The sequence below is a fragment of the Odontesthes bonariensis genome, chromosome 23 (genome assembly GCF_027942865.1).
Source record: "Odontesthes bonariensis isolate fOdoBon6 chromosome 23, fOdoBon6.hap1, whole genome shotgun sequence".
In the NCBI taxonomy this organism is placed as follows: Eukaryota; Metazoa; Chordata; class Actinopteri; order Atheriniformes; family Atherinopsidae; genus Odontesthes; species Odontesthes bonariensis.
The window spans coordinates 5677580-5704655 of NC_134528.1; the positions used below are offsets into that span (position 1 = coordinate 5677580).

The 27076-nt window shown below is 36.3% G+C and overlaps 1 protein-coding gene across 2 annotated transcripts in view; it reads left to right on the forward strand.

Moving 5' to 3' along the window:
* The window catches only part of LOC142374067 (corticotropin-releasing factor receptor 1-like), a 125954-nt gene that overhangs the window by 77874 nt on the left and 21004 nt on the right, over window positions 1-27076 (forward strand). For both annotated transcript variants that reach the window (XM_075457574.1, XM_075457575.1), the window contains 4 exons: window positions 5129-5235; window positions 18556-18676; window positions 20567-20720; window positions 24291-24351. In XM_075457574.1, the coding sequence (XP_075313689.1) occupies window positions 5129-5235; window positions 18556-18676; window positions 20567-20720; window positions 24291-24351 (443 nt within the window). The remainder of the gene's footprint in view (window positions 1-5128; window positions 5236-18555; window positions 18677-20566; window positions 20721-24290; window positions 24352-27076) is intronic.

A 27076-nucleotide genomic window follows, 5' to 3' on the forward strand; every position in this document is an offset into this window, starting at 1 on the left:
CACAAAGCTGTTTGTTTTTCAGCTCCAATCTGAACAAAAGTCGTCCTTGTTCCAACAAACTGGGTTTAAATTACCTCGCATGTTTCAGCTGCTGTACAATGAGATTCATCGTGTTTTACATTAAACAGGTAAACAGGTCTCCAAAGGAGAACAAATCCTGTGATTGATGGCTGAAACTGTGACAAAACTTGCACAATAATTACTGAATACACACCATGTCTTTACTCGACATGTGATCTGGGACTATTGTCGGTAAAAATAGCCGTAAAATCTTTTTATTCATTCTGAATTCCAATTAAAGGATTATTGTCTCCTCGTCAGACAAACAACAGACTTATCCACGACCATGATCTTTCCTTGACCCCAAACAGTATCACCATCACACGATGAAGAGGCAGCGGCTTATTTTACTAGCTTCTTTTCCTGCTTTGATTACCAAAGCATCGAGAAGGTAAATCCCTGTCGACTTCGTGATATTTGTCCACTTTAGACAGAAAAAGTCGCAGGTTTGAGGTGCTGCACCAAAGTGTAGTGAATGGAACAGATGATGCATTTCGTAGTGGACGGGGTGGAGATTAAACAAGCCCACATTTAATCCTGACTTAGACCCCGATGGGTTACATAAATCCACACACAGCCCAGATTACTGTTGATAGCGTGGGGGGAAATCCGATCACAGTGGATATTGAAGTCGCAGACAGTTGTTTTAGGCTCCGATTTCCAAGAAAACCTTCTGTGCATGTTGTAAAGAAAGCCTGCCATCGTTCACGTGGCGCGACGTCCAGTCGGAAAGAACTGAAATCTGATCTCTGTGGCGCTCCCCGTCTGGAGGAGCAAAAGGGTGATAGATACTTCGGATTTCGTATGGATGTCTGAGCGGGATATCAGCTGTGGGCTTCATGTAAAGTTTATGTTTGCATCATCTGTTGGACAGATGACTGCACGTTCAGTGGCCAAAAATATTGAAAATAACAACAAAAAGATGCAGAAATACTGAAAAATGACAACAAAAAGATTCAGAAATGCTGAAAAATGAAAACAAAAAGATGCAGAAATACTGAAAATAACAACAAAAATATGCAGAAATGCTGAAAAATGACAACAAAAAGATGCAGAAATACTGAAAATAACAACAAAAAGATGCAGAAATACTGAAAAATGACAACAAAAAGATGCAGAAATACTGAAAATAACAACAAAAAGATGCAGAAATACTGAAAAATGACAGCAAAAAGATGCAGAAATACTGAAAAATGACAACAAAAAGATGCAGAAATACTGAAAAATGACAACAAAAAGATGCAGAAATACTGAAAAATGACAACAAAAAGATGCAGAAATGCTGAAAAATGACAACAAAAAGATGCAGAAATACTGAAAATAACAACAAAAAGATGCAAAAATACTGAAAAATGACAACAAAAAGATGCAGAAATACTGAAAATAACAACAAAAAGATGCAGAAATACTGAAAATAACAACAAAAAGATGCAGAAATACTGAAAAATGACAACAAAAAGATGCAGAAATACTGAAAATAACAACAAAAAGATGCAGAAATGCTGAAAAATAACAACAAAAAGATGCAGAAATAATGAAAAATAACAACAAAAAGATGCAGAAATGCTGAAAAATGACAACAAAAAGATGCAGAAATGCTGAAAATAACAACAAAAAGATGCAGAAATGCTGAAAAATAACAACAAAAAGATGCAGAAATGCTGAAAAATGACAACAAAAAGATACAGAAATACTGAAACATAACAACAAAAAGATGCAGAAATACTGAAAATAACAACAAAAAGATGCAGAAATACTGAAACATAACAACAAAAAGATGCAGAAATAATGAAAAATAACAACAAAAAGATGCAGAAATGCTGAAAAATGACAACAAAAAGATGCAGAAATGCTGAAAATAACAACAAAAAGATGCAGAAATACTGAAAATAACAACAAAAAGATGCAGAAATACTGAAACATAACAACAAAAAGATGCAGAAATGCTGAAAAATGACAACAAAAAGATGCAGAAATACTGAAAATAACAACAAAAGATGCAGAAATACTGAAAAATGACAACAAAAAGATGCAGAAATACTGAAAAATGACAACAAAAAGATGCAGAAATACTGAAAAATAACAACAAAAAGATGCAGAAATGCTGAAAATAACAACAAAAAGATGCAGAAATGCTGAAAATAACAACAAAAAGATGCAGAAATACTGAAAATAACAACAAAAAGATGCAGAAATACTGAAAAATAACAACAAAAAGATGCAGAAATGCTGAAAAATAACAACAAAAAGATGCAGAAATGCTGAAAAATAACAACAAAAAGATGCAGAAATACTGAAACATAACAACAAAAAGATGCAGAAATGCTGAAAAATAACAACAAAAAGATGCAGAAATGCTGAAAAATAACAACAAAAAGATGCAGAAATAATGAAAAATAACAACAAAAAGATGCAGAAATGCTGAAAAATGACAACAAAAAGATGCAGAAATGCTGAAAAATAACAACAAAAAGATGCAGAAATGCTGAAAAATAACAACAAAAAGATGCAGAAATAATGAAAAATAACAACAAAAAGATGCAGAAATAATGAAAAATAACAACAAAAAGATGCAGAAATGCTGAAAAATAACAACAAAAAGATGCAGAAATGCTGAAAAATGACAACAAAAAGATGCAGAAATACTGAAAATAACAACAAAAAGATGCAGAAATGCTGAAAAATAACAACAAAAAGATGCAGAAATAATGAAAAATAACAACAAAAAGATGCAGAAATGCTGAAAAATAACAACAAAAAGATGCAGAAATGCTGAAAAATGACAACAAAAAGATGCAGAAATACTGAAAATAACAACAAAAAGATGCAGAAATACTGAAAAGTAACAACAAAAAGATGCAGAAATACCACAAGGTGCAGCAGCCTTGATGTGCACACAAAATGGAAAACAGCTTCACAGAAAACAAGAAAATGTTTCGAAAAACTGAAGCGTAAAATTCGAATACGAAAATACAAAATTCGGAGAGCACAGAAAAGTAGATCACAATCCTGAAAACAGAAAAACAGACAACGCAAATATGTTTGGAAAACAACGATTAAACAGAAAAACACATGAAAATGTCTAAAAAAAGGAAAAAACTAAACAGGAAACAAATTTTTTTGGCAACAAAACAAAACGAAATGAATGAAAAAAGTCCTGAACACGAACCTTTCTGCCGTCATCAGTTTTGTTCAGTGCTCTGATGAAGCTTAAGGAGGACTGAAACATTAGTATGATTCATTATTTTTACTCCTTATGCACCTACAATAACACTAAAACAAAAAGTTAAACATTAAAAAAAAAACTTTATCTTTATTCACAAGCAATTAGATTATCAAATGATCAAAACAAACCAGAAGAATTTAGACTAAAGCTACAAAGACTATCCCTGATAGAACTGATCAACTTCTTCAATCTTTAACGTGTGATATAGATACAGAATCACAACAAAATAAGAAAAAGAAAGAAAAGATGAACCTCAACAACACACTGAAATAGAAAACACTGTGAACAAGGAAGCATCTACGGAAAAAAATAAATTCAGAAAGCACAACAAACTAGATTAAAAACCTCTGAAAACCTCTGAAAACAGAACAACAATAAAACTTCTGGAAATTCAATTCAATAAAACTTTATTAACCCCTGAAGGGCAATTATATTGCCGCAGTATTAGTTATTATTAAAGAAATCCTAATGTTGTACAATAAAGGTGTGGTAGAAATCTTAAGAGATCGCCATCAGTTGTTGTTTTTGTTGCTTGGCAACAACTGAGCTGATGGTGTCTCTGTTCACGTCGTAGCTGCAGCCACATCTCGAGTAAATAAATTTTGCCTTCCTGAAATCCTTCCTGCGTCCTTGTCTGATCTTCAAACTTGTCCATTTTATTCACCGGTGATCCCACACTCCCCATGATGATCAAGGGAAGAAATGGTTTAAACTTCCTCGTCCTTTTCCTCAGTTTTGTCCCCACTCTGCATCCTAGACGTCTCCTCCTTTTCCAGGCATGGGCTTCAGAAAGCTCATTAAAAAACCTCAAAAAGATGCTAAGAAAGACACAATATGTCTGAAGTTACAGTAGCAGGCTGCTGCCTCATTTTAGAACTAAAACATAACAAATAAACGAGGGAAACACAACATTTCTGAACACGTATAAATGGAATTTTTGTCTATGTTGTTGTTCCTTTGTTTTGTTGTTATGAATCTAACTAGGAACATTTAAAGTAACTATTAAAATAAAGTAAAAAATTACCACATACAGGACAAAAAAGAGATAATCCCTCAATATAACACCAAAAACACAGAAAGAGACACAAAATGTCAAAAATACACAAGACAAAAACAATCGGACACAGTTACACACAAAACGCTTACAAAAAACATTAAAGGGACAGTTCACCTCTTTTGACATGAAGCTGTATGACATCCCATATCAGCAACATCATTTATGAACATCTTCTTACCCCCTGCTGCGTCCTGTGAGCAGAGTTCCAGCCTCGTTTTGGTGTTGATGAAGGTAGTCCGGCTAGTTGGCTGGGGTTTAAAAAATAAAGCGTCTTGCTTCTCAAAACAATATGCGTTCAAAAGAGTAATACATTTGCATCACAAAATCGTTCTCCAGGAAAAAGTCAGACCTCACAATCTCTTGGTGCCATTTTCTCTCCCATAAATGATATTGCTAATATGGGATGTCATACAGCTTCATGTCAAAAGAGGCGAACTATCCCTTTAAATTACACAAAGATACACACACCTATACAGAGATATTTGCAGTTGTTTTCCATCCATGGCTGTAAGATATATTTGTTTATTGGTGTTCTTCTTCGAGCAGCATGACGGCTTTGTTTGTTGCTTCATTTATTAAGATAAACAGACACTTTATCGTGTGATGACATTCGGTTTGTGGCTCTCCTGCTGTGTTGGTGCAAACCCATCGCAGCAGGAAGCCCTCAAAAACTGAGAAATGAAACAGGATTTTCGCTCTTTTAAGTTTCTTTTCCTGACAAAATACAATTGATGTCGGTCACAAACTCCCAGAAGACTCATCTTGTGTTTTATTTCCTCCTGCAGAAAAAAGGCAAGATGCACTATCAGATCGCTGTGATCATCAACTTCCTGGGTCATTGCATCTCCATGGTGGCTCTGCTCATCGCCTTCTTCCTCTTCTTGTGTTTGAGGTAAGTGTCGGTCCTGCTGCCGCCGGTCTCCTGATAATCCCGAAGACATCCGTGATGTGACAGGAGCGTCAGTGTTTTCCAGATCCCAGGAGGTTCAAAGCGTCTCTCGCTCTTATTCAAAAAACCATTTGGTCATGGGATGAAACCTTCACTATCTCAATCCGGCAGCTGTAAAGGGGTTTAAACGGCCGCAAAAACTAGGGCATGTTTCCCCACGAATGGGAATAATAGACCCGTCTCAGGCGAGGGAGGAGAAAACTATCATAGCTTTAAATGGAGACAAATACACAAAAAAAGGGGGAAAATAGTAAGGAAAAACCTAAAAATTTACCTTTTTTATGTGTAATTAAACACAAATAAATTCATTAGCATTCATCACAGTTAAAAGAACAAAATTTAAATCTCATATGTTGCAGTTTATGAAGCAAACTGAACTTCTGCTTTTATAGAGACTCTCACACTGACTGATGATCAGTTAGAAACACTGAGGCTGTGTTCGAAACCGCCTACTACATACTACATACTACATACTACATACTGCATACTACATACTACATACTACATACTACATACTGCATACTACATACTACATACTACATACTACATACTGCATACTACATACTACATACTACATACTGCATACTGCATACTACATACTACATACTACATACTACATACTGCATACTACATACTACATACTAAATACTACATACTACATACTACATACTACATACTACATACTAAATACTACATACTGCATACTACATACTACATACTGCATACTACATACTAAATACTACATACTGCATACTACATACTAAATACTACATACTGCATACTACATACTCATCGATCAGACAGTATGCAGAGTGTTTACCCACAATGCATTTCGCTCCTGCCCGAGCCGAAATAAGCCGACCTGAAGCTGATTTCCCTTAAGCTCTAAACTCTGTAAACTTTAGCAACATTTGAAACATTTTCAGGCGAGAAAGTAGTCGTTTAGATCCCCAACGTGTTGAAAACCTGACAAAATACCGGCTGTTTACAATTTTGTTCCCACGAATTCGGCCCTACTAAAGCTAGCCGCAGTGAGCAACGCACTTCCTGTTATTTTCACAAAATAAAATACCCGTTGCCTTTTATCATAGGGAAAGCCATTACCATACAATTGGTGCTTTTGTTTTGAAAACAGGAAGTGAACCTACCCTCCTTGTAGCTAGCTTGAAACTGACGTTTTGACAGGAAATGACGATCGGCGACGTTAGTTACGTTGCATCTTGGGTAGTTTGAGTATGAGTAGTAACCTCATGATGCATACCCAACATTTCAGAGAATCTAGTATGCATTAGTATGCGGTTTCGAACACAGCCTGAGTGTTTCAGCTGATCTGAGGCTTTCTGGGAGTTTGTTCCAGACATGTGGAGCATAGAAGCTGAATGCAGCTTCTCCATGTCTGGTTCTGACTCTGGGAACTGATAGAAGACCGGATCCAGATGACCTGAGGGGTCTGGAACGTTCATACTGGGTAAGGAGGTCACTGATGCATTCTGGTCCTGGACCATTCAGAGCTTTAAAGAGCAGCATCAGAACTTTAAAGTCTATCCTCTGATGGATTGGGTAGTTTGAGTATGAGTAGTAACCTCATGATGCATACCCAACATTTCGGCGAATGTAGTATGCATCCGGGAAAAAAGTCAGTATGAGTAGTAGGAGAAGTATGCGGTTTCGAACACAGCCTGAGTGTGGACTTCTCATTCTTAGTGAAGTTGCAGCAGGATTTGATTTAGTTGATTGGACAACAGGAGGGATGAATTTATAGTCTTTACATCGACATTTATAGGAGGAATCGAGGCCGGGTTACTGGTCCATGTCCTCTGTTTCAAGTAAACTGAGGTTTATTCAAAAAAAGTGATTTTAAACTTTTAAAAGTGCTATTTCTCTCTCTCTTTAGGCTTAGAGTTTGGCCTCTTTCTGTGAGTTTTATACACAGGGCCTGTCCTTAGAGATAAAACTTTAAATTTGAAAGAAAAACTTGCTTTCACACACAGTTGTACTTATCTTGTCCTGGATAACACACACAAAGCTGTTTGTTTTTCAGCTCCAATCTGAACAAAAGCCGTTCTTGTTCCAACAAACTGGGTTTAAATTACCTCGCATGTTTCAGCTGCTGTACAATGAGATTCATCGTGTTTTACATTAAACAGGTAAACAGTTTTCCAATGGAGAACGAATCCTGTGTTTGATGGGGGAGGAGAAAACCAAAACAGTCTGGTGGATGACAGCCAATAGAGGTGGAAAGGGTCTGTCTGACTGACTGAAATAAGCCGTGCGTTAACGAGAGAAAGGTCTTAGCACCCCCAGCAGCCGGGGTCGTTATCGATCCCTGAGACACCACCCCCCACCTGGGAGTGAGAAAAGCGTGAAAGGGCACGGGGAGAGATAATAAGTAGAAGCTCTGCAGGACGGCATTCACGCTCAAGCTGTGTTTGTGGACCACGGCAGCTCGGACAGCCGGGGGGGGGCTTGTGTTGGCCTGCTGAAAATGGCATTAGGCTGGAGAAGGAGTTGGCATTTATTCCTCACCTTCTTGACTTTGTAATAAAATTGAGAACCTTTTAAGGGATGGTTGTCCCTGGCAATGTGATGGAGAAAAATAACAACAAAAAGATGCAAAAATACTGAAAAATAACAACAAAAAGATTCAGAAATACTGAAAAATAACTACAAAAAGATTCAGAAATACTGAAAAATGACAACAAAAAGATGCAGAAATACTGAAAAATGACAACAAAAAGATGCAGAAATACTGAAAAATAACAACAAAAAGATTCAGAAATACTGAAAAATAACAACAAAAAGATGCAAAAATGCTGAAAAATAACAACAAAAAGATGCAGAAATACTGAAAAATGACAACAAAAAGATGCAGAAATACTGAAAAATAACAACAAAAAGATGCAGAAATACTGAAAAATAACAACAAAAAGATGCAGAAATACTGAAAAATAACAACAAAAAGATTCAGAAATACTGAAAAATAACAACAAAAAGATGCAAAAATGCTGAAAAATAACAACAAAAAGATGCAGAAATACTGAAAAATAACAACAAAAAGATGCAAAAATGCTGAAAAATAACAACAAAAAGATGCAGAAATACTGAAAAATTACAACAAAAAGATGCAGAAATACTGAAAAATAACAACAAAAAGATGCAAAAATGCTGAAAAATAACAACAAAAAGATGCAGAAATACTGAAAAATTACAACAAAAAGATGCAGAAATACTGAAAAATAACAACAAAAAGATGCAAAAATGCTGAAAAATAACAACAAAAAGATGCAAAAATGCTGAAAAATAACAACAAAAAGATGCAGAAATACTGAAAAATTACAACAAAAAGATGCAGAAATACTGAAAAATAACAACAAAAAGATGCAAAAATACTGAAAAATAACAACAAAAAGATGCAGATGCAGAAATACTGAAAAATGACAACAATGGTTGTCCCTGGCGATGTGATGTACAGAAAGGCTGACACTCCTGTTCGGTGTTGTGGAACGAGGAGGAGAAGGAGAGCAGAGACTGGAGCCGGGAGTACATTTCATTTTAAATGACAGGTGGAGCGTTTTTAGCTTCCACTATGGGACATACTTCTGTGTGAAATCCAGCTGTAAATGACCATTTCATGGTGTTCTTTTGGCAGTATCTTCAATGTGCCCCAAGCAACACACCAGTCTCCTGGATAATTTAACAATACTGTGGATTTTTGCTGAGGCTCGGAGGTTTTAAAAGAGTTCTGAACATTTCTGAGAAACTACTTTTTCTTCCACCTTTGCTTGAATTGTTTTTAAATTAAATGATCTACATTTAGATTGGACTTTTACAATTTTCTCTTCTCGTCCACTCGCTGACGGACCAAATCATAGCAAACAATTTGGGCTCAGGCTTCACAGTTCTCAGAGTTTCTATAAAAATCCACGAATGGAGTAAGAAGAGAAACAAAACAAAGAAATATTCCATGCAAAGGATTAAAGAACTGAGAAACAGGGAGTTATATTGTGTTTGAAATGGGGAAACACTATAGGCAGAGAAAAATGAAGTAATTGTTTAGTTCTTAATTCCTAAAAGAATGATATTTGACTATAAACATGACAAGAATAAAGTCAAATACACGTTATGAAATGCAAATAAAACAAATGACTTGCAAATATAATTTAATTTAATTCACAACAGAACACAGGAAACATGTACAATGTCGAAAATGAGACATTTAACTGCATCATGACAAATATTAGCTCATCTTAAATTTAAAGCGTCACTGGAGAAGTTTATGAATCGTAAAACTATGTGCTTCTTAGGGCAGAGCAATTTCATCGATACTGCGATATATATCGATATTTTGTTTACCGATAAAGTATCGATTTTTCGGCCACAAGTATTTTTCTTAAATTATTATTTTTATTTTTTTTTGTTTTATTTTTTTTTTATTATTATTTTTATTTTCTTTCTTTCTTTCTTTTTTATTTTAAAGCAAACTTTATTGAAAAGTCAGACGTTCCAATTAGTGAAAACACAGAACAGAAAATGTTGTATAAAGTGCACAGCTCTCACGTTTGTTTCTGTTTGTCCTTCCGGTTCAAAGGTCGGACCACCGGTCCAATCAGTGACGATTGATGTCAAATCACACTGTCCCTTTTTTTCAGAAAATTATGTTAGTGTATCAAATCGTATCGAATCGTTGGCTGAATATCGTGTATCGTATCATGAGATTTGTGTATCACTACAGCCCTAGTGCTTCTGGCTCATTTTTAAGTACATTGACCTTCGTTCGGCACATTCGCAGATCTGAATCTAACCAGGAACGCCTGGGGGCTGAGATACCACAGTTCCCGACTTTGGTTTCACGTTTTTGGGCTTTTGATGGCGCCTTTGTTGCATCTTTAACGTGAAAACAACTTGTTGTGTTTGTCTGTACATGTGCAGGGTTCACACGGTGATTTATTTTTTTTTTTAATGAAAGTGACATTACATCCCACAATTTGCCAGATTCTCTTAAATTTACTTTATCACTCGATTAGCCATTTTTGCTCTTTGGCTCCCCCTACAGTTGGGGGATGTAACACCACGGCCATAAAAACAAATCCCCTGTCTGAAACCTGTTCGTGCACAGCTATACGTGTGAATTTGATGTAATTCTTTCGAGGCTGACAAAGACACCTCCAGAGGCCAGGTGTGGTAGAAATCTTCAGAGGTCGCCATCAGTTGGTTGGAGTGTTGTTTTTGTTGCTTGGCAACAACTTAGCTGATGGTGTCTCTGTTCGTGTCGTAGCTGCAGCCACGTCTCGAGTAAATAAATTTTGCCTTCCTGGAATCCCTCCTGCATCCTTGTCTGATCTTCAAACTTGTCCATTTCATTCACCGGTGATCTCACACTCCCCATGATGATCAAGGGAAGAAATGGTTTAAACTTCCTCCTCCTTTTCCTCCGTTTTGTCCCCGCTCTGCATCCCAGACGTCTCCTCTTATTCCAGGCATGGGCTTCGGAAAGCTCATTAAAAAACCTCAAAAAGATGCAAAGAAAGACACAAAATGTCCGAAGTAACAGTAGCAGGCGACTGCACAATTCTCTCATGTTACTTTATCACTAGATTAGCCATGTTTGCTCTTTGGCTCCCCCTACAGTTGTGGGATGTAACCCCGCCGCCATAAAAACAAATCGGGTATTAAGACGCGTATTAAGACAACTTCAGGAATGTTGATATTTTACGTAGCCCTCATAAAACTTGGTTATGTGGGTAACTTTAGACTTTAATGGCTGAGCAGACCAAAGAATAACCTCTAGAGTTTATATTTTTTTAATATCAAGAGGAGATTTCTGGCAAGATTATTGCTGGCAGCTGTGCACTACAAGCTGAGGCTTTGGATTTCATTTCACTGTCCTGTGTGACATTCCTCCTGGATATTTTTTTGTGTTTTTGGATTATTAACAAGCGCTGTGGGTGTCCTTTATTACCTGCCTTGGTTCAGAAGCTGATGGAATCACAAGTATCAAAGTTTTTCTTTGGACATTTTCTGCTTTTTCACTCATTTTGAGCCCTTGTAGCTGAGCATTTTCAGAGGTTTTTTCTTTCTTAAGCCACTTAACTCTGACCTATGAATCATTCAGGCAGGAAAAAGGCTCCTAACTCAAGGGATGAACCAGTGTTGTGTCCACACAGAACAGACAATTCAGCAAAGAAGCCGTTTTAAACTGGATCTTTAGGCACTTTGTTCCCAGCAGCCTGTCACAGAGACACATCATTTGTTCCCATTTCTTTAGCTGCATCTGTGAAAAACAGCTTCATAGTTTAAACTTTTTTGTACATTTACGTTAAAACTGCTTTCAGTTACCAAAAGAGTCATATTAATATAAGAAATTCAGTTTTAAAAAAATTAACGTTATCACGTCTAAAAGTAGGAAAGAAACAGACAATAATAAGAATTATATGTTATACAACATCAAGAAAAAGTAAAAAAGGTTCAATTTAAAGCTTAAAAAGGAATATAAGATATAATCTAATGACTAATTATGGAACAATTAGTATAAATTACATAATTAAACTGCTTTATGCCACCAGAAATGAATAATCTAGAAGCTCTTTGTGGGTTTTAGACTGGAATTAAGATTTGTTCCCATTTCTTTAGCTGCATGTGTGAAAAACAGCAAAGATAACACAGTGTGACAGACAGAAAACAGGATTTCTGCAGCAACAAGGTGATTCCCAAAGAGCTGTTAGCTGAAAACTTGGCATATCTCAGCATGGTGTGCAGTGTGTCCTTAAAACATTTGAGGAAACTGGACAAGTGGAGGACAAAAGAAGAAGTGTCAGGCCTAAAGAACTATCTACAGCAGATGAACAGGATCTGAAAGTGATGTCCTTAAGAAAGAGGAAAACATCCAGCAAAGACCTGACACAGGAGCTGAGAGATGCATCTGGACCTTCAGCTGATCCATCTGCTGTTGGCCCAAGCCTCATCAGAAATGGGCTCCATGGAAGGGTGGCTGTCAGGAAGGAACAGGGCCGTGGGAAGTAGTTTTTAACAGGGGGTGCGGTTTAAAAAAAAAAGAAAAAAACAGGGGGGGGGTTCTCAAACTTGTAGAATATTATGTAAATACAATAAAGAGCTTTATATATCTCCTTCAATTAAATATTTTAATGAGCAAAAAACGGAGCCTTTCCTGTAATCTGACCGTGGAACTCTACCCGTGCTCGTGTGTGAAGGGCTCATATTTTGCAAAATTGTTGCAAGCTTTAATTATATTAGAACGTTGTTTAAGTTCCTGTTGTTACATTGTGTTTAATCGTGTCCTGAACACAGTCAGTGGCGGCTTTTTCGCCCTCGTTATGGTCAACGCAAACACCCATACCATTCCAAAAAAAAGTATGCAGCCTCATCAACTGGTAAAATATTGCGTTTTATTAAAGCACTAAAAATTCATGGCAACAAGGGTAGCCTATACATTAAGCCTACTGAACTCATGTGTGTGATGTGTCCCACGTCAGCTCACACAGCATCAGTCGAAAGTAATCACTAACAGAACTAATTAAGAATTAACTACATGCTGCGCGGAGGTAGCTGCAATAACAGCATCGTCGAAAATCACTCAAAACTCAAAAAAATAACTATGCGTACATTACTGCTCGGCGGCAGCTGGCTTAACAGCATTTAAAAAAAATTAGGCTATATAGAGAACAGAATGTTGCTGGGCTGAACTTGTTGGCCACACCTCCATCGAGGGTCTCTGTGGATGACGAGCACGGACAGACAGACAGACAGTGGACATTAAACCAGAGGTGCCATAATATCATAAACCACGTCTCATTCTCAGCCTCCTCATGGAATGAGCCTACACGCAGGAGCAGGACTGGCGTGCCGCACGCGAGTCCTGAGTCTTAACTTTATTTTTGTTTAACCTTTTTTTTTTACTATTTTATTATGTTTATCGATGCATTTGTAATGGATGCAAACTAGCAGAGAACAGTCGAGTCTAAGCATAGGCTACATAAGTGCAGCCGCACCCCCTGCACCCCTAGTTCCCACGGCTATGGGGAGAAAAGGCTGAGCTGTGCCAAAGGACCATCCCGGTCTCACAGAAATACTTGTCATAGCTACGTTGGTCCACAAGGGAAAACGTGGTATTGTCACAATTTGGCCCCTAAAATTGTGACATTACCACGTTTTATTCGGCCTATTCATTAACATTGCTTCGCAACCAGGTCACGTGACTATCAAGTTTCCCTTCAGCTAAAAAAAGAAAATGGCCGACTGTCAACCTTTTTTTCTGTGAAAAACATAACATTTTAAGAAAGCATCTGCATTTGTATGCATTTCGATGGCATTTCTAGCGACAACTATATATAATATTTTCATAATATTCGTTCAGAGAATGTAGACGATCTTTCGTTTAGTAGTTTCGCCAAAGATTTTAGTATCTATTTGAAAAAACGTAACAATAAAACGTTTTGTACCGTTGTTAAGGTGGTTGCTATGGAGCAATGTAAATGAATAGGCCAAATAAACGTAGTATTGTCACAATTTTGGGGGCCAAATTGTGACAATACTACGTTTTCCCTTGGGGACCAACGTAGCTATGACACGTTTTGCTGTGAGACTGGGTCAAAATGACACAAGAAGTGGGCAGCAGGTCTGTTTTTGCCTTTTATTCTGTATTACAGATAAATCTGTGCACCTATTTTCTATTCCTTGGCCACATGTAAACAAACTAATGGAGGCTCAGACTTCTGCACAATATTTCAGGGCTCAGAAGCTTCATCCTTTGCCAGAACAAACCCCGCAGGCACCGAGATTTAATCATGAGTTAAATCGGCCGTGCTCCATCCTTTTACCAAGTGGGTTTGGTAGCTTTGATAAGATCTCTAAAAAAGAATTCAAACTAAAACCAGACACTAATGCAAAAAACCCTGATTTATTACACTGAGCCTGTGCGTTACTTCAGATCCTTTAATTACGTTGAGGAACCAGAACATCCAGCCAGAGTCACAAAGAAACATCTTCAGCCTGAAGGAAAACATGCAAGTACTATAAAAATTATACATATTCCAATGTGGTACAAACAAATTACAGGAATGCATTATGCAGCACACAATATAGGACAGAAAATAACAAATACTGAGAGACAGAAATAGCCAAGGAAAGAGAGATTTTGTGACTGCTGCTTAACAAGAATCAGCTAAACAATTAATGCAGGTATTGAGGGAAAGAACAAGGAAAATATGATGTACCAGTTTTTCTGCTAATTAATACCCAGCAGGCCGCACTAGGAGGAAGCCGAAGGAAGTGAGGTCACTCAGCGTGATTAATAAAGCTGTTTGAATAAAAACTATCCTCACTGCTTCTGGCACTGACTGCCTCTGTGATACTGATAACAGCCCCGGTACTATTTCAACATCACAGGGGGGCATTAGCAGCCTGATTGCAGGACAACACTATTAATAAAAACCGTGGATCTTATTCAGTTTTTATGTCTTACGGCAGCCCTTTTTAGCTGCTTTTTCCCCCCCAACTTATTGTCTTAATGAGGCAGCTTCTTTCTAACAGAGTCTTCTCGGTTAATAAATAGATAGATAGATTTATTTTTATTTTTTCGAACATGTATAAAAAAGAAAATGTATGTCAGTATTTGTACATACAAAATAAAGAAAAGAGAAATAAAAAAAATTAAAAAATTCAATCACGTAAAGTGCTCATACAAAACAAAACACCACACATTGTTCGAAAAAAATAATACTTTTTTTAGTTTCCCACCCCTTTTTAACTACTCTTCAGTTTACAAATATCCTAACTACAATACACCTATATAAATATATGCCATATATACACTTCCTAAATATCTAGATAAATATATAATCACAAAAATAAATATATACTACACACATATCCTTGTAAATATAAATGTAAATATGAATATATATATATATATATATATTCATATATTTATCCCTCATTGTCCTCCGTTAATATAAATATATATATATATATATATATATATATATATATATATATATATATATATATATATATATATATATATATATATGTATAAATACGCACAGGCACTGGAAAAAATGCCCCTCCAAAAATAAGTAAAAAAACAACAAATAAAAGACGTTTTTGCTTGAAATAAGCAAAAAAATCTGCCAATGGAACTAGTGAAAATCGGCTTGTCAAGATTTCTTGAAATAAGATGTGATATTTAGGACTTTTGAGTTAAAAGTGATCTTGAAATTAGCTTAAAAACCTCTTCAAATGTCAAAAAAAGCTTGTTTCATATGAAATCCGACATTAACAAGATATTCCAGATGTATTGAATTAAAACCAGTCCCTATATCTGGCTGAAATGGTGCTTGTTAGGCAGTTGTGTCTTATATCAAGTGTAATGAGATACTCAATGAGACAAATATACTTGGTAAGATTTAGATTTTTTCCAGTGCGGTGTCGCTGGGTAAGTCTTCCCCGCCCGCTCAGTCAGCACAAAGCCAGTGAAAGTGACGCCTATTAAAAATGAATGAACGCTAAAAAATGAATCGGGCTGTTCATGCTTGGTGGAAGAGGCAGCAGAACCTTGCCGGCTGATAACGACGTCAGCCGGTGACGACAAATGAAGCTGTCACCGCGGTGACCGAGGTCGGTTTGTTTCCATTCTGCAGCGCTCGCTCGGAGGCACTTAGGCAAATTTTAATTGTATCCTTGGGTTCGTTTTATTTGCGCCATTAAGAAAACATTAGACTTTCAGGACATGACACAAAGAAGAGAGCAAACAGCGGGAATGAAATGTTGTTTCCCATTTCATTTGGGGGGGCGAGGACGCACGGTGGGCTGGTTGGACCGTTTTCTACAACTTTATTCATTATTTATAAATATCATCTTCATTTCTCAGTCGGCGATGGTGTTATTCTAGGAGAAGAGTTGGATAGTTACTTTGAGTTTAATGTGTTTGTTTGGAAATCACTCAAACACAAACACAGATGCTATTCGATTCAGATTGTTCGAGAATAGAATAGAATAGAATAGAAAAATACTTTATTCATCCCTCAATGGGGGAAATTCAAATTAGTCAAGTATCTCAAAAAATGATTGTATATTAACAACAACAATAATAATACCAATTCTAATAAAAATACTACTACTAATTAATAATAATAATAATAATAATAAATGACTTAATAAATAAATTAAATTAAAAAAAAAAAATATATATATATATATATATATATATATATATATATATAAATAAATAAATAAATAAATAAATAAATAAAAATAAAAATAAAAATAAATAAATAAAAATAACAAAAATCAATCAATTTTTACCATGCTTGCCTTTAACAAAGTCAGCCTACTATCACCTTATATCAAGGTTAAAAGATCTGATGTGTCAGCAGGACCTGGAAAAACTAGTCCCTGCATCCATCCTCAGTCGGCTTGATTACTGTAACAGCATCTTTACAGGTCGACCTAAAAACTGCAGCTCAGTCAGAACTCTGCATCTCGAGTCCTCACTAAGACCAAAGAAGTGGAGCACATCAGTCCAGCTCTGAGGTCTTTACACCGGCTGCCTGTCCATCAGAGGATAGACTTTAAAGTTCTGATGCTGGTCTATAAAGCTCTGAATGGTCCAGGACCAGAATGCATCAGGGACCTCCTGACCCAGGATGAACCTTCCAGACCCCTCAGCTCATCTGGATCCGGTCTTCTATCAGTTCCCAGAGTCAGAACCAGACATGGAGGAGCTGCATTCAGCTTCTATGCTCCAAATGTCTGGAACAAACTCCCAGAAAGCCTCAGATCAGCTGAAACACTCAGGCTGTGTTCGAAACCGCATACTAATCCATACTAGATTCTCCGAAATGTTGGGTATGCATCATGAGGTTACTACTCATACTCAAACTACCCAAGATGCAACGTAACGTGACGTCGCCGATCGTCATTTCCTGCCAAAACGGCATTTTCAAGCTAGCTACAATGAGGGTAGGTTCACTTCCTGTTTTCAAAACAAAAGCACCAATTGTATCGTAATGGCTTTCCCTATGATAAAAGGCAACGGGTATTTTATTTTGTGAAAATAACCGGAAGTGCGTTGCTCACTGCGGCTAGCTTTAGTAGCGCCGAATTCGTGGGAACAAAATTGTAAACAGCCGGTATTTTGTCAGGTTTTCAACACGTTGGGGATCTAAACGACTACTTTCTCACCTGAAAATGTTCCAAATGTTGCTAAAGTTTACAGAGTTTAGAGCTTAAGAGAAATCAGCTTCAGGCCGGCTGATTTCAGCTCGGGCAGGAGCGAAATGCATTGTGGGTAAACACTCTGCATACTGTCTGATCGATGAGTATGCAGTATGGAAGTATGTAGTATGTAGTATGGAAGTATGTAGTATGGAAGTATGTAGTATGTAGTATGGAAGTATGTAGTATGGAAGTATGTAGTATGTAGTATGGAAGTATGTAGTATGTAGTATGGAAGTATGTAGTATGGAAGTATGTAGTATGGAAGTATGTAGTATGTAGTATGGAAGTATGTAGTATGTAGTATGTAGTATGGAAGTATGTAGTATGGAAGTATGTAGTATGTAGTATGGAAGTATGTAGTATGTAGTATGGAAGTATGTAGTATGGAAGTATGTAGTATGTAGTATGGAAGTATAGAAGTATGGAAGTATGGAAGTATGTAGTATGGAAGTATGTAGTATGTAGTATGGAAGTATGTAGTATGGAAGTATGTAGTATGGAAGTATGGAAGTATGTAGTATGTATTATGTACTATGTAGTATGGAAGTATGTAGTATGTAGTATGTAGTATGGAAGTATGTAGTATGGAAGTATGTAGTATGTAGTATGTTGTATGGAAGTATGTAGTATGGAAGTATGTAGTATGTAGTATGTAGTATGTAGTTTGCGGTTTCGAACACAGCCTCAGTGTATTTAAGAACAGGTTGAAGTCACACCTATTTTCAGCTGCGTTTGAATAAAGCTCCAAATCTGAAGCTTGAGTTTCAAAACTGAATCACATTTTAATTCCTGATTTGATCTATTGTTCTTATTTCTTTCTTTTTTGTTTAAAATTTAAATCGTGCTTTTTATTTCTACTGTTTTAATGTCTCTGTAAAGCACTTTGAATCGCCTTGTTTTTGAATTGTACAAATAAACCTGCCTTTACATTCTCCTTTTTTCCATCCATCTTCTCTGTATTTAATCATAGTCGCTGTAAATCAGCCTGAACATCTCAGCAGCCGAGTTTATCCTCTCTTCCTCTCGCAGGAGTATCCGCTGCCTCAGAAACATCATCCACTGGAACCTAATCACCGCCTTTATCTTGAGGAACGCCACCTGGTTTATCGTCCAGCTGACCATGAGCCCAGAAGTGCATGAAAGCAACGTGGTACGTGTCGGTTTACGCCTTATAACGCCTCTTAAAACCTTAAATTACCACTAACACACTCTGGAGTTTAGTTTGACTCTGATACGTCCTCTCATACCGTCAGAAATAACAGCCAAAGAGTGTAAATCCGCCACTGAAAACTGAAACAAATGCACGATTCCTCCTGATTGATAACTGTAACAAAAGAAGAAAACTGAATATTTGTCAGCTTTAGTCGGAGCCCGTATTTTACAGGCTAAAACACTGACAAAAACTGGACAGATGCAATACATCGTTGGGCTTTTTCATTGATTTCTTGGCAGCGGTGTGAAAAATAACATGAATATCTACACCGAGGCTGGAGGAGATCAAGTCCTGGCTCCCGATCTGTAACCGCATTAACATCAAAACACAAACCAGCACCGACCGGCTCTGTGTTCCAGGGATTAAAAAGAATATTTTTCTGTTACGGAATAAGTTATTTTATCTGGCACGACGTGGATCTGGATCCAGATTGATGTCAGATGCTTTTAAGTCTGTCCGATCCATCGGTTACTCTTTAAGGGATCCTTTCAACAGGCAAACAAACAAACAAACCCATCCAAACGTTCTCATTGGCGGAGCTGGAACCGAATAAACTGTCAGTTCAAATTTAACAAGAAAAGGAGTCGCATTTAAAATAGTTTAACAACAAAATAGTACACTGAAAAAAAACAACTCATAAGATTTACTTTAAAAACCCTTTGTAAGTATTTGCACTCAAATGATTTAAGTAATATTTAATGCTGACTCACATGCCAGTATTAAGTAAATGTTACTCACCATAAAACATAACAGTTTTGAAGTTTTAAGTAACATTTACTTAATTACATCTAAGTTTTAAGTTATATTTATTTAAACTAATTAAGTAAAGTCTACAGGAACATCATTTTACTCAAAATTTTAAGTAAATTTTATATATATATTTGCTGTTATGAAGTAACTTAGTAGATTTTAACGATTCAGAGTAAAGTTTATGTAGTATTTCTAGGTTTATGTACATACACACTGGAAAAAAATCAAAGTCTTACCAAGTATATTTGTCTCATTTCTAGTCAAAATATCTCATTACACCTAATATAAGACACAACTGCCTAACAAGTACCATTTCAGCCAGATATAGGGACTTGTTTTAATACAATACATCTGGAATATCTTGTTAAATGAAAAAGTCTTGAAAACAAATTGTTTTGAGTCGGATTTCACATGAAACAAGCTTTTTTTTTTACTTTTGAAGAGGTTTTTAAGCTAATTTCAAGATCACTTTTATCTCAAAAGTCCTAAATATCACATTTTATTTCAAGAAATCTTGACAAGCAGATTTTTACTAGTTCCATTGGCAGATTTATTTGCTTATTTCAAGCAAAAACATCTTTTATTTGTTGTTTTTTTACATATTTTTGGAGGGGCATTTTTTCCAGTGCAACTATTAAACATTTAAATTGTATGAGGAAACCTAAGTAAAACTTACTCTGTCCCCATAATTCATGTTATGTTCATGTTTTTCATAGGCAGGAACATCATTTTACTCAAAATTTTAAGTAAATTTTATATATCTGTAGTATTTGCTGTTATGAAGTAACTTAGTAGATTTTAACGATACACTTTCAGAGTAAAGTTTATGTAGTATTTCTTGGTTTATGTACATACAACTATTAAACATTTAAATTGTATGAGGAAACCTAAGTAAAACTTACTCTTCCCCCATAATTCATGTATTACGTTAATAAAATGTTTAATTTTACTTAAGAAGCTCGAGTTCTTACTGAATCTTAAAAATAAAAGGTAGAAATTATGACAGTTACTCTAATAGAGTAACTTTTTTCAGTGCAGTTATTGAATATTTAAAGGATGCTTTTTTTATTTTTGCAGATCTGGTGCCGCCTCGTCACTGCCTCATTCAACTATTTCCACTCCACCAACTTCTTCTGGATGTTTGGAGAAGGCTGCTACCTCCACACCGCCATCGTTCTCACATACTCCACCGACAAGCTCCGCAAGTGGATGTTCATCTGCATCGGCTGGTGTACGTACGCCCGCTGTTCGGCCCGCATGAGTCTTTCAGCACTTTTTGTTGTTGGACATTTTTGGCTTTCCAGTCATTCCATTCCTAATATGCATTTTAAATTAATTAAAGTACAACAAGTGAAGGTGTAATGCAAATTTAGCGACCCAGTCACCACAAAAACAGCTTGCATTACAGAGATTTTTCTGACTCCCTGCTCTGAAGATCAAAGTCAACTGTTTTGCTTTGGACTCTTGGAAATTTTTCAAAGTTTTGTTCTCTCTTTCTGTTTCAATAAAGCAGATTAGCTGATTAATTGGATGGGATTCAGGCGCCAAGTCTGCTCGATTTAGGCCCCAAAACTACTGGGTCAGGATAGCTAAGCTCAAAAGAAAGCTTGTTATGACTCCACAGGAATCCTAAACACATAACTTGATATCTACTTGTATCGGGCGTTAGCATACGTTAGCACAAACACTCAAAGCAAGAGGATATTGCCAACAAAAGCCTTTAAAGTTTGTTTATTTTTGATTCCTTAAAAAGCTCAGTAAATTTGTTCTATGGTGAGTTACATGTATGATTTCTTTAGTAAAGCTAAGCTAGCATCTTGAATCAGTGAATTAAGGTTAGCTGACATTGTTTGTCTCTACTTTAAGCTAATGTGACATCTTGTAACTAGCAAGCTAACTGTGTACGTTTATGGATTGTTTGGCTTTCCTTATCCTTTACCATGAGTTAAGATGATCAATCATCTATCTTACATAATTGGAACACATATATAACGTTACAATGGGGATAAAGGCCTTTTAAGAGGATAAAAATACCACTCCTATATGTGAGTCTGAGGCACAGTCTTTATGCGAACATGTTAGCATGCTAACATGGAGTTAGGAGGAGACAACCAGTCCAGTCTTCCTAAATTTAGAAATACATTATTATTAAATCCATACACAGAAAGCTTAACGGGGCGGTTTAATGGAGATTTATTAATGTTAGTGCTTTCTTCCTACTTTTAATATTTATGTTATGCTAAGCTAACATATTCTATCTTTAGGTCAGTTTACTTAAGGGTATCATGTATTTATTCAGAAAGACTCATTGGGTGAATGTCATTTTCAGATTAATAAACTGAACATTAATGTGATATAACAAGTAATCAGATTAAAAGCTGTAGCCTGAAGGTTAAAGGACAAAAACTGGAGGCAGGGTGAAAGAGCTAACTTTGGTCTGTCCAGAATACATTTGCTAGCACCTCTTTTACTCTTTATATGATGTGACACAGCATTTATTTCCTGTTTTAACTGTCACTTGTATCTGTATCAAAATTGTACACAAATAGAAATGGAAAAATGGATGATTTAGCTGGCCATTTTCCCACGTTAATTGCCTTCTGGCTCTGGCTAATACTTGGCAGATGTAATATCAATTGTTTCACCCTCAGCAAAAATCAAATGAGTGTTTGTAAATATGTTAAATCATTTGTTTTAAAAAGCCTGTTTGGGAACATTTATTATGATCAAATTAAAGCCAAATGTTTAATATGGTAAACAGTGACTTATTGTGTAAGTACAGCCTCAGTGAATTACACGTTAACATGCTAGTTAAACTAAAACTGTACTAAACTGAACACACACCCAGATGATGTGGTTGGGAGTTGAATTACTCCTCCACCTTTCTGTCCCCCAGGCAAAAAAATTAAATCCATACACAGAGAGAGAGGAAAATGTTGGAAGCAAGAGAGAACAAACAGGAAATAACACGCATCTCTTTTGTAAAGATAAGTAAAGCCTCCAGCAAGTGTGAAATTTACAGTTTTAAAGCTGCACATTTCTCCAGTTTGCTGGCAGCTATATGCTGTCAGTTGTTATAACCTGTGAGGTAACAAGTCAACTGGAAAAGGCCAAATAATACCAGCTAAAAGGGAACTATATTGTCTCCCAGTATAGGCAAGGCAAGGCAAGGCAGGTTTATTTGTACAGCACAATTCAACTATGAGGCGATTCAAAGTGCTTTACAGAGACATTAAAACAGTAGAAATAAAAAGCATGATTTAAATTTTAAGCAAAAAAGAAAGAAATAAGGACAATAGATAAAATCAGTAGTTAAAATGGGATTAAGTTTTGAGCTTTATTCAAACGCAGCTGAAAATATAGTGGAATATCCCACGCCCGTGCACGTATAATTAGACCAGGACAGTCGAGCAGGAACTGTAGCTCCATTTAACTGTGCATCTAAAACATAACCAGTGTGTCGTCTTTGTTTTTGTAGATTTGTGACTTTGTTTAAGGATATCGTGCATTTTAAACATTAAGGCATTTCCCAAAAGGTTCAAGGACTCTTCAATGAATTCCTCCAGTTAGTTTGAGTGCATTTAATCCCAGAAGAGGCAACCGAGGGTCAGATACCAACAATGGGAGGCAGTTAACTCGATGGAAACAGCAGGATTTTGTGATGCAATCTGGGAAATGCATTGTGCAGAGTTCAGAACCCCGTCATGTTAAACTATGAGGTGATAAGATTAGTTGCATTGTGTCAGCTGGATTGCATTCCCCCTCGGACAGTGTGGAGGCTCCGCATGAGGAGGAGATGGCAGCTCATTTCATCTCAGTTGTGAAGAAAACAAATAGAGAACAGATCGGAGCACACACTGGAAAAAATGCTTTTGCTTACTTATCCAAAAATAAGTAAGAAAAACAACAAATAAAAGACGTTTTTGCTTGAAATATGCAAAAAAAATCTGCCAATGGAACTAGGAAAAATCGGCTTGTCAAGATTTCTTGAAATAAGATGTGAAATTTAGGACTTTTGAGTTAAAAGTGATCTTGAAATTAGCTTAAAAACCTATTCAAAATTTTAAAAAAAAGCTTGTTTCATATGATATGTGACTCAAAACATTTTGTTTTCAAGACTTTTTCATTTAACAAGATATTCCAGATGTATTCAAACAAGTCCCTATATCTGGCTGAAATAGCACTTGTTAGGCAGTTGTGTCTTATATAAAGTGTAATGAGATATTTTAACTAGAAATGAGACAAATATACTTGGTAAGACTTTGATTTTTTCCAGTGTAAATGCCAGTAAGGTTTCAACAAGAGAATAAAACAAGAAAAATGACATTTTTCTCATTAACCTGCGGCTGGGTGAGTAGATTTTCCCGAGGTTTAGCATTATGCTGATGAAAGTAAACGGCTAATGAAGCGGAAAGTTTCCAGAGATGAAAGAAACTTGAGACCCGAATGTGTGACGCGGTGGCTTGTAAGGCCTTCACGCTTCTGTTCGTGTCATTTCGATGTGAGTAATTGCTGTTTGTCAGCTTTATTAAGCTTCTATAAGTCTGTAAATCATCAGATCGCTTTGCATTATCGTCAGCCGGAGTTTGGCTCCTTATTCAACAGTGAGATGGTGACACGTCTTGGCTTGAATCTCTGGATTACGGCACACAAAGAACAATTCCTCTTGGCAGGCGCTGGTGCTGCGCATGGAAAGGAGGATTTCATATTGCAGCACCAGTTCCCTGGAGAGATGTTGTGATCTGAATAGCAGAGAGATGAAAGGAGAATCTGTCACTTTGTCTTTTTCTTTACCTCACAGGTATACCGTTCCCTATAATTGTGGCATGGGCCATCGGGAAGCTGTACTACGACAATGAAAAGTAAGCGAAAACCTTTCCCTTCATCTCACCAACCAAAGGAAAAGGGCAGCGGCACACTAAATTACATTATGGAGATGAATGTCTATTAATTATCCGTTGTAATCACATTAGCATTGTGGAATATTCTCTATTATTTATCTGCCCGGATGCCGTTTTTCACGTTGATTAGGAGTGCTTGTTCTTATTTGCCACCTATTACCAGGAAAATGGCTTCAGGTCCTTCTGCTGTGTGCGCTGAATGAATGAAAAGTCTGCTGACTGTCAGCAAATCAGGTGAAAAGATATCATCCAGAGTACCCAGAGCTTCATATATCTCACTCCTGTGCTAAAGAACGCCACGCCTCCAAAAATAAGTAAAAAAACAATAAATAAAAGACGTTTTTGCTTGAAATAAGCAAAATAAATCTGCCAATGGAACTAGTGAAAATCGGTTTGTCAAGATTTCTTGAAATAAAATGTGATATTTAGGACTTTTGAGTTGAAAGTGATCTTGAAATTAGCTTAAAAACCTCTTGTTTCATGTGAAATATGACTCAAAACAAGATGTTTTCAAGACTTTTTCATTTAACAAGATATTCCAGATGTATTGTCTTCAAACAAGTCCCTATATCTGGCTGAAATAGTACTTGTTAGGCAGTTGTGTCTTATATAAAGTGTAATGAGATATTTTGACTAGAAATGAGACAAATATACCTGGTAAGACTTAGATTTTTTCCAGTGTGTCCTTATCTGCCACCTATTACCAGGAAAATGGCTTCTGCTGTGTGCGCTGAATCAATGAAAAGTCTGCTGACTGTCAGCAAATCAGGTGAAAAGATATAATCCAGAGTACCCAGAGCTTCATATATCTTACTCCTCTGTGCTAAAGAACGCCACGATTGTTCAGGAAAAGCTTTTCCTGAACAATCGTGGCGTTCTTTAGCACAGCACTGGAAAAAATCTAAATCTTACCAAGTATATTTGTCTCATTGAGTATCTCATTACACTTGATATAAGACACAACTGCCTAACAAGTACCATTTCAGACAGATATAGGGACTTGTTTTAATACAATACATCTTGTTAAGGGAAAAAGTCTTGAAAACATCTTGTTTTGAGTCATATTTCACAAGCTTTTTTTTTCATTTGAAGAGGTTTTTAAGCTAATTTCAAGATCACTTTTAACTCAAAAGTCCCAAATATCACATTTTATTTCAAGAAATCTTGACAAGCCGATTTTCATTTTTGGAGAAAAATAAGTCTTTTATTTGAAATAAGTAAAAAAACAACAAATACAAGACGTTTTTGCTTGAAATAAGCAAAAAAAATCTGCCAATGGAACTATTGAAAATCGGCTTGTCAAGATTTCCTGAAATAAAATGTGATATTTGGGACTTTTGAGATAAAAGTGATCTTGAAATTAGCTTAAAAACCTCTTCAAATGAAAAAAAGAACTTGTATCATATGAAATATGACTCAAAACAAGATGTTTTCAAGACTTTTTCACTTAACAAGATATTCAAGATGTATTGTATTAAAACAAGTCCCTATATCTGGCTGAAATGGTACTTGTTTGGCAGTTGTGTCTTATATCAAGTGTAATGAGATACTCAATGAGACAAATATACTTGGTAAGATTTAGATTTTTTCCAGTGTACAAGTGACGCGTTCCTTCCTTAAAATGAACGTATACGCTGCAGTTTGGGGAACCTCACCGGAGCAGCATGTGTATAAGAATCCACTCTAATGGCCTCCTGTGTTGACACATACTAGAAATATGTTGTGTTTGCCCATTAGCTACAGACAAACACGTCCACAAGGACATGCAAATACAGCTAAAAAGGCAACTTTTCAACTTCAAAGCTGCATTAATAGATTTTTTGGCACCGATGCGGGAAACATTGAACCTGTTTACATATCAAAAAGGCGCAGCATCATCATCTTTCCTGTGTGGTCATGTACGGTGCCCGTTAGCTCTATTTACATGCTAAATATTCTGCTTTTGATCTTTTATTGGAGCTGTAGAATGTTTCAGCAGTAATTTAACTAACTGAAAATAAACTCAGTGAATTTGGTGCCCAGATAACAATTTATTTGGTGTTTTTAGACAAATCGTTGCACCTTAAAAAGCCAAAACACGAGCTCAAGAATACCGAGTTCACTTCATATTTCATTAAATGTTCGATGGCTGAACTTTTTTTGAACTATTCACCACTTCTCTTATCAGATTGGGTTGAATTATTTAGTTTTCTGGACCTGACATGAACACAGTCTGCGTATTTAGGACAGAGCTGAAGTTACATAACGCCAAAACCTTAAAAACCTGTCAATTCAATTCGATTCAAAATGTATTTATACAGCACATTAAAACAACCTCAGCTGACCAAAGCGCTTCACAATAGCAACGATAGCATCACACTTAAGAGAGTCATCAATAAAATAGCAATAAGAATAACTTCATCACAGATAAAAATAAAATTTGAGAGAAAATTAGCAATAAAATAACAATAAAAGTAGCAAGCCAAGGTAAAGTCCATTTCAGCTAGTGGAAGGGAAAAGAGATTTCAGTCTGGATTTGAACTGGCCTAAAGACCTGTGTCAAGTTTCAACCGTCTGAGGGATCTTTTGATAATCTTAAAGGGATAGTTCGCCTCTTTTGACATGAAGCTGTATGACATCCCATATCAGCAACATCATTTCTGAACATCTTCTTACCCCCTGCTGCGTCCTGTGAGCAGAGTTCCAG